Source organism: Rhagoletis pomonella, unplaced genomic scaffold, assembly GCF_013731165.1.
Source record: "Rhagoletis pomonella isolate Grant_MI unplaced genomic scaffold, Rhpom_1.0 Rhpom_scaffold_00008, whole genome shotgun sequence".
Classification (NCBI taxonomy): Eukaryota; Metazoa; Arthropoda; class Insecta; order Diptera; family Tephritidae; genus Rhagoletis; species Rhagoletis pomonella.
In genome coordinates this window covers 3843107-3852109 of record NW_023458562.1, presented here as the reverse complement: position 1 = coordinate 3852109, position 9003 = coordinate 3843107, and the positions used below count along the sequence as shown (strand labels likewise).

The 9003-nt window shown below is 34.2% G+C and overlaps 1 protein-coding gene across 1 annotated transcript in view; it reads right to left on the bottom strand.

Moving 5' to 3' along the window:
- Positions 1-374: 374 nt before the first annotated feature.
- LOC118744121 (ADP-ribosylation factor 6-like) overlaps positions 375-9003 on the bottom strand; it is a gene marked incomplete in the record, with an annotated part of 63793 nt that continues 55164 nt past the window's right edge. Inside the window, 2 exon segments of the mRNA XM_036476852.1 lie at positions 375-655; positions 711-866. Coding sequence (XP_036332745.1) covers positions 450-655; positions 711-866 — 362 coding nt within the window.

Here is a 9003-nt window from a genome sequence, read left to right as displayed (position 1 = left end):
CAAAGTTGGCGGGTCTTTCGATCGATACGATTATGGGCAGGTGATCCGATGCTACCGACATTATAGGTCTCTACGTTATGCTGTTTTCCAGACCAGCCCTAACAGGCCTGAATACCGAAGATCGTTGTGCTCATTGAATTCACCCAATACCATGCGGTTTTCACCTCTGAGGAGCGCTAGAAACACAACACTTACGTCATATCGATCGATGTGGTGCCAAATATTTTCTTTTTTGTGAGGAGATCTCCATAACAGGTTTTGTAAATCGGCCTAATTTTAAATCGTACGATTTGCAGACCATGCGTCTACCGACATATGTATCGTAAATTTTTTTGATTACACTAATTTTAAACATCGATGTTAAATATCAAACTCCGTACCGTTTTTATCGATGTTTATAAATCATAGCAATGCATTTTTACATCGCTACATCGGGGCTACCAATCGATTTAGAAAGGAATTGGATGGTTGTGCTGTAAACTGGTAAAGTATAAGTTAAGAATCATACCATCTGCAAGATCCTGCTTGTTGGCAAAAATCAGAATAATTGCGTCTCTCATTTCTCTATCATTTATTATTCTGTGGAGTTCCGTTCGCGCTTCGTCTATTCGGTCGCGATCAGCGCAGTCAACTACAAATATTAAGCCTTGCGTACCTAAAAACCCAAAGATTACTGAATACTCAAAATTAAGTACAAAAATAAGAAATACCTGTGTAGTAATGTCGCCATAAAGGCCGAATTTTATCTTGACCGCCTACGTCCCAAACGTTGAATTTAACATTTTTGTAGGTTACCGTCTCGACGTTAAACCCTACCGTTGGAATTGTGGTAACAGACTGCCCCAATTTAAGCTTATACAGAATTGCTATAAGTACATAAAAATTAAGGAAAACATCGTAAATTTAAGAATCATGCTGACTACACAAGAGGCAACCGTTGCAGCATCCAGGGCATGTTGCTTCGACCGTTGTCTCGTATGTAGCATTATTGCTCAATGGAATTCGTGTTGCCGCAACCGTCGCATCTGTGGCCAAAAATAGTAAAAATAAAAATGATAAGTTTAGTAATATTTTGTTGAGGGACCGACCGTAAATACTCTAATTAAAATGGGGCTAAACGGTTTTTCACAATTTCCTCTTTTTAATTTAAAAATTTGCTTCTGAAACTAGAAGGTAAAAAAATTTTTTTTCAAAAATTCTTTGTTTGTATGTGTTCTCAAGCTGCAACCTTTTTATTTATGAAGCAATTTTCCCTGTTTTCTCTGCACTCAACTCTTGATATACTTAGGGTTCAATCGCTTTCTCTCCCATTCACTTCTAATTTTCCGTTTACAAGTATAAATTCATAAGAACAGGAATAAAGTGCAAATAAAGAAAAGAAGCAAATAGAAACATTGATAACACATACAAATTTAAGATTGCCGTTAATTTTTCCATAATCCAATGGTCGGATCTAAACCAAATTAGTATGGGATCACCTCTGAGGTACCACCTTTCCTCAAAAAGAAAAACTAATTATAGAAATCGGTGAACGTGGTCCAAATTCATGCGGTTACATACATAAAAAAAATATTCCGACTATTTGATAGCCTCCTCTTTTTTTAAGTCGGTTAAATACCATTTATTAGAGGACAGTATGTACTAACATTGAATACCCAATAATTTTTATAGTATCACGCACCTCCTTAAAACAAGCGAAGCAAAGATATTAAATTGAGTGCGCATAGAAACGCAATTCAGTAAAACTAGCAGTAGAGAAAATTGCCATCATGAAAAAAAAAGTTAGCTTGAGCTCAGACTCAATTTTTACACTCATCAAGTGATAGATTTCGAGAGTTTCATTTCTAGCGATTCCTCATCGGAGTTAGATTTATATTCGAAATTTTTCAGCTGTGAATGTACATACATGTTTATTTCGTTAAATAAAATGTTCCACTGCTTCCACTTCAAATCTATATTGTAATCTAACAGCCTATTTCCACCAAACGCTTAACTGCAGTTAAGAGCACAGATAAGTGCCAATTATTTTAACATGGGGTGATTGGCAATGTACTAAATATGAGCAATTACCCCGTTCGAGTGATAATCTCGTTTTTCCAATGGGCATAAACTGCAGTTAAGGTTTTGGGAAATACCCTATAAGACCCACTTGTAATTATACAGGTTTTGAATACGAATTTGTTATTAAATTATTAAAAATTTAGTAAATTATTTTTATATTATCTCGTTGTCTCGCAGTTATTAATTTATTATATAGGATGTGGCAGAAACGATTTTTATATAATCTTAATCGTATTAAATTTTAATAAATCGTACGATGAAATCCAATTTTAGGTTGCAGATTTGAGAAAATCCAATAAATACTGAATGTATGGCTAAAAATATATTATACGTAGTACTATCACATATTTTAATACACGACATATTCACTTTAAGTTAACGGCCATTTGAAAACCGACATTTTCGCAACCCCCTTTTAAAGTTTGCCGCTTACGAAAATGGCGAAATATCTCAGATGTTGCAACCACTTAAAATCAATCGAAATTTTGTGTATCATGTATTTATTCTATGATACTAGTGGAATAGTCGACCCTGGAAAATCGGCTATGCCCGCACTGTGCGAACGAAAAAATCCATTGAAGCCATAGTGAATCGAATTCATAAAAATCCGCTGCGCAAGCAGAAAATCATACAGCGTGACGCACAACATAAAACGTGAGTTAGGACTTAGCGGATACAAGAGACACACTGGGCACTCCAATATTTGAAACAGTCACAAATGATTAATGTTTACTAACGCAAAAATGTTTAATTGTTGATGAATCGTTCAATAAGCAGAACGATAAGGTGTATGCTCTGTCAATATGACATGCGCCCGAACTCGTTCCGACTGGTCAACGTGGCCTAAACCTTCTGTGATGCTTTCAAAAAGACTCCGCTCCACCTCAAAATCTACACAAAATTATGCTTCCAATTTCACTTTCAGACTCAATCGATTGGACTATGACTCGACATTCAAGTTTTGAATCTTTGAATCTCGCCCTTGTCCGAGCAGTGGAAAATTTCCCGTTGCATGGGGTGCCCACTGTAATCGAGTGGTCACTAAGCCGACTTTGCCGCTGCTAGAAAGCAAATGGAGACCATTTTGATATGATTTTCTACAAACTTTAGCCGTTGGGTTATACAATAAATAAAAAAATAAGGTCTGCTAAATATATTTTTAGAGTTTTTATTTTATTAGCCAAATACCATCTACCAAAACATGTGCTAGTACCAAGTAAATATTTAACTATCTGAAATAATAATCTCTCTTTCTATTAAAATTTTTGTACTGTAATCTTGTCATTTTACCACATTTATATAAACTCGCTTTGCAATATAGTATAGTATTTCGAGGGCTTATATTTAATACCCTCTATCTGCAATTTTCACAAAAACTAGTTAGTGATGTTAGAACCCTTCTGGGACTTACGTTCCATCACTGATGTTAATTCTGACTTTGCAATTTTATATTAAATTCTTTTATCAAGCGTTATACAAAGTCAGCATTAATATCACCGGTGACAGTTAAGTCTTAAGTGGATTTTTATATCAGAATCTTATAGAGGGTATTGAATATATGCCCTCGATTTACTATAATAAAAATTTCTATAGAAAGTTTCAACTAAGACACACCAAAGAACATAGAAACAACATTTTAAGGTAGTATAAAATGTTTTAATTATTTCCTACTTTTACTCCATTTGTGCATACTATTTCAAAAGAAGTGTAGGGGAAACTATATAGTTACAGGATTTTAAGCCTGAATATATGTTTATATCGGCAGCTCCCTACAAGCACATTTATATTAGAACTTATACATAAATAAATAAATCTCGTAAATGAGGAAAGTTCCTACAAGGGTTGTAGTGATTTTTTGAATAGATTAAAACACCTAGGCCCACTTGCAGAACAGCAGGTTATCTATTTAACTCGAAGTTTACAGGTTAAATTGGTAAATTGGCTTGCAAAATCAATGGTTAGGAGTAAAATTAGAGTCAGATCGTTAAATATTTAGCCCAGCAATTTTCGAAGGTTAACTTTCTAACTCTAGATATCAATTTTGTCGGTAGCAAGAAAAAATAAATTGAGATTTCAAAAATTCTTTTGAAAACATACTGTGGTGGAAAAATAAACATTTTAACAAATTCTTTTCCTATTTTTCTTTTGTTTATTTAATATTTGTTATTTTTTCATTCTAAAAAATCTGATGAAAAAGTTTAAAATTTAGATGCAATTTTGCCGAATTTTTATAATTTTTGCACAAAGTTTGAAATATGAATTTATATGGTTTTTGTTAGATAATGAGCTATACTTTTATAAAAAAAATAATAAATATTAAATATTAAATAAACAAAAGAAAAACAGGAAAAATTTGTTAAAATATCGTGTTGCTATTTATTTTTCCACCACTGTAGTGGTCAATCCAATTAAGAGAACTCTCAGCAGTGTTTGAAATTTTATATTCAAATTCTGATAAGATATATAAACAAACGTCAAAAGAGAGAGCGGTGCCTTTTTAATTTAGAGATCCCTCGGGTTTCTTAACTGTGGGTCAGTTTTCAATGCTGCAAGATATTGTCTGGTTTAGGAATATAACAATTTAACTCGGAGCTACTTAACTCTGTATTTATATATTTAACTCTGGATGTTCTGCAAGTGGGCCTAATTGTATTATAGTCGTGTTAGTGCCTGCTCTTTCGCTTAAGCTAGGATCCCACTATCGGCGCAAATGCCACAAAATGTACCGATTTTCATCGTACTTGATTGGTACATATTTCAAAAATTTTGACAGCTATGTTTTGAATGGTCCCGTTGTCATCGCATATTGTGACAAACTTTTTCGGTACATATCGGTCAAATTAAGTATACGACGATAATCATTACAACATGATCACACCATCGTGAATCAACTTGAAAAGGAATCAAAGTGATTTTTGGTTAATATTAACAATGCCTTGGTTAATATTTTCCACAATGATTTGGTAATATTAAACATTCTTTTGTTTACATTATTCAAGCTTTCGGTTGTCGATTTTTTCGTTTGAATACACTTATGTTGTGCAGTTTACAGATGCTTTTTCATAATTCGGAGATACAAAACAAAACATTTTATTGTCATTTTAACGTGTTGCCTCTGACGGAATTTGAACCCGCAGCATCTCTTTAAATGTTTCAAGTTTCTTCGTCGTTTGATTTGGTTGTGCACTTCACAGATGCTTTTTCGTAATTAATAAAAACCAAAACCAGGAAAAAAAATAAAAATTATGTGTTGCCGCTGACGGCATTCGTACTAGAGCCTGCTGGGCGACAACAAATAACAGCAAACACCTCTTCACGTTCAGCCGCAACTAGACATACCAAATTTGTTTTCAAATGTTCAACTTGGATCACATTTCGTACAATCGGTGAATTAACTATGAAAAAACCAGACAATAACTTGCTTGAAAAAACCATTGTACTTTTGGCTCAGTGTACTAGATTAATAATAACAATAAACAAATTGTCGATTTTGATCGCGGCATGAGCAAAAGAGTGTTCGCATTATCGGTACAGCAATATTAATTTCGGTTGCTTATAGTCAGCACAATTTCGGCTCAGATTACCGCATGTCGAAAAATTGTGTTTGTTCACACTATCGGTGCATAAAATCCGCCGAAAATCGGCCCACTGTGCCGATAATGGAATCTTAGCTTTAGAGTCGACTCGTAATGTTCACACGATTTGTACATATGTACAGATTTGTACATTTTCATAGTTACAGAGAGGTGTTGTTTGGAAAGCTGTTATTGGGCAAAACTCATTCTCGATAAAAAAAAAGTCTAGCCAACACCACGCTGTGACTGCCGATGTACAAACCTTGTGATCCCTGTAGCTCGTTTCTGTAACAATTCTCTACCAAAGCGAATTGAGATACGAGTTCGCCGCCCTGTTCTATACTGCTAATGAGTAGTAGAGAATGACATATATTCTCTACCAGTAGAGAAATAATCGGTAGAGAAGAGTTACAGAAACGAGCTGCTGGTTTAGAGTGACGAAGAGCTGTTACTAAGGCTTACACTCAATCTGACAAGCGTGACAATTTGTGTCTTGGAAGTATGAAAAAGCATCTCTGAAGTGCAGAAGGCAAGCGTATTCAGAAAAAATGTACTGACTTTGAAGTTGTGTAAACCAAATTCATTTTAAAGTAGTTGAAATTAAACGCAGAATAGGACAGTTTGCTTGCACACAATTCAAACTGAACATTTGAAAGAACATTTGCATGTCTGGCTGTAGCTGAGCGTTCAGAGATGCTTGATGTTACTTGTTAGCTTCCAGAACATCCGGGTTCGAGTCCCAATTATAATAAAATTATAATCATTTTTTTTGTGTCTTGTAAATATGAAAAAGCACCTGTGAAGTTAATTAATTAATTAAGCGTATTCAAATGAAACATACTGACTTTGAAGTTGTTTAAGCCAAATGCATTTTAAAGTAGCTGAAAATACATGCAGTAAAAGGCAATTGACTGCTTCCTAGGACATCGCCATGTTAAATAAATGAGTTCGTTGCAGGTAAAATAGTGAGAATTTCAATTAGTTTTCATTGAAAATAAAGTAGTTTATAAATTACTTTCAAACTAATTAAATTTCCTGCATGGTAGTAATTAACCGAAACACCCTCAAATATGAGGGTTGCACGTTGGCATATAAAAGCTAATTTATGTTGGTATTGTTGTAGGTTAGTCACGTTGACATAAAAAAACTAATTTATGTTGGCATGTTTTTTTGGTTAAAGGTGTTTCACGTTTTTTCCATACAAAGTATGTCGACAATTTTCTTTTATATGGAGGACACTGCCAGCAAAAAAATTGCCAAAAATCAACGGAATTTTTTAGCCGCTTGAAACTTGCACTTCTTCAGACTAGAATTGAATGTGCTACAAAACTGCATACCAGAATTTTTTCTAAAGATTCTGATTAAAAAGTTTGAAATTTGGGTGAAAAATTGCAAAATTTTTATAATTTTTATACAAAGTTTAAAATCTGAATTTATATGGTGTTTGTTGTATAGCCAGCTAGGCTTTTATAAAAAAATAATAAACATTAAATAAACAAAAGACAAATAGCCAAAAATAGTCAAAATATCGCACTCCTATTATTTTGTGGACAACTGTATATGTATTACCATGTAGTGTATTACCATGATGTTGGTTGCATACGCAAACAAATGCATGAAAGTTGAGAAAATTCAACTCTGTACGCATTCGAATTAGTTTTCGAATTTTTGTCCGTTCTCTGCGTTTACGCGCGTACTTATCGAGTTCATCACATAAGAACATGTGTATACAACTCAGCTGTCAAACGCATGCATGCATATACGCGCGCAGACGCTTGCCTATGGAGTTCCAGCCTAACTGAGGACTATTTTAAAGGTAAAGGCACAGGTATTTTTATTGTCAAAGCAATCATAAATTTTAGACCAGCGATGCCTAAGCCATAGCTCGTCTGAGCTCACCTTCTCATTGAAACAAATTTCATAAACTTCCAGCTCGACCAAACACATTATGAATTTGCAGCTCATCACACAATTGGTGCATTTGTACAGATTTGTACATTTTAATACCCGAGCACAAGGGTATTAGAACTTTGTTCACATAACGGTGGTTTGTAACAGGCAAAACGAATCGAAATAGATATAGACAAATGTATACATAAATGATCAGAATGAAAAGAGAAATCGATTAAGCGGTGACTGTCTGTCCATCCGTCCGTCTGTGCACACGATAACTCGAGTAAAAATTGAGATATCTTAACAAAACTTTGTACGTGCACTTCTTTCGGGCGTAGGACGGATGGTATTGAAAATGGGCAAAATCGGACAATAACCACGCTTACCTCCCATATAACGGTAATTTGGAGAAATACGAAATCTTCGATAAATCAGTAAATATTAAAGCTAATTTATTCAAAATTGATGCTTGCAACAACTCTTTACCAAGAAATACGTTTATGGAAAATTTTTGGAAAATGGGCGGGGCACCGCCCACTTATGATCACATATATGTATATCGGTAACCGTTCTACCAATTTGTACCAAACTCAGCATTTTTATTGTGCTTGCCACATAAAAGCAAAACGTTGAAAATTATTGAAATCGGACTAAAATTACGGCCGCTTTTTATATAACGGTAAATTTCAGAAATGCTTGAAGCTTCAATATCTCCAAATTTACTCAAAATTGATACACCCCGGCTTACTATGTAGCGGTAGCTTTCGGAAAGGTGGAAATCATATATTTAATACTTGCGCCGGGTATTTAATGTTTGGCCCCGCCCGAACTTAGACTTTATTTCTTGTTTTTATTTAGATGAACTCCTCTTCGATACAAATTTCTACAAATCACCACTCTGTGACTACCAAAATGTAAAAATCTGTGCAGATCCACCAATTGCGTGATTTGGTCTTTATTAATGAAAAAATCTGAAAATCATAAGATACATACATATGTACATAAGTATTTCGGCTCGCCATTATTATAATAGTCTAAGAGCCGGTGGTTGATCGATAACTCTGATGAGACATATTTTTTATCATATATAATTTATAAACAAATATGCCATGATAACTTGCCTATCGAAAAGTGCTCATAGCTATTTTTAATTTAATTAATTTTAATCAATATTCTTTCATCACCTTCACTCTTGTGATAACCGAATGAGTTTTATCTCAATTGATAGTTTTTAACACACAGAATATGCCTAGGTAGGCTTGCCTACTTATTTCTGTGCATGGCTACTTGGCATGTAGATGTGAACAGGTAAGTCAATATAGGTAACTACAGCGATCTGTTAACCAATCCAAATTGATATCATAGGTAAGATATTTTAATTACAAAACCAATCATATAGGCTTGCCTGCAAAAAATCGTACTAAAAAATTATTGCCAAGCTATAAAGTTTTAGAATTTTAGCTATTTGATAGGT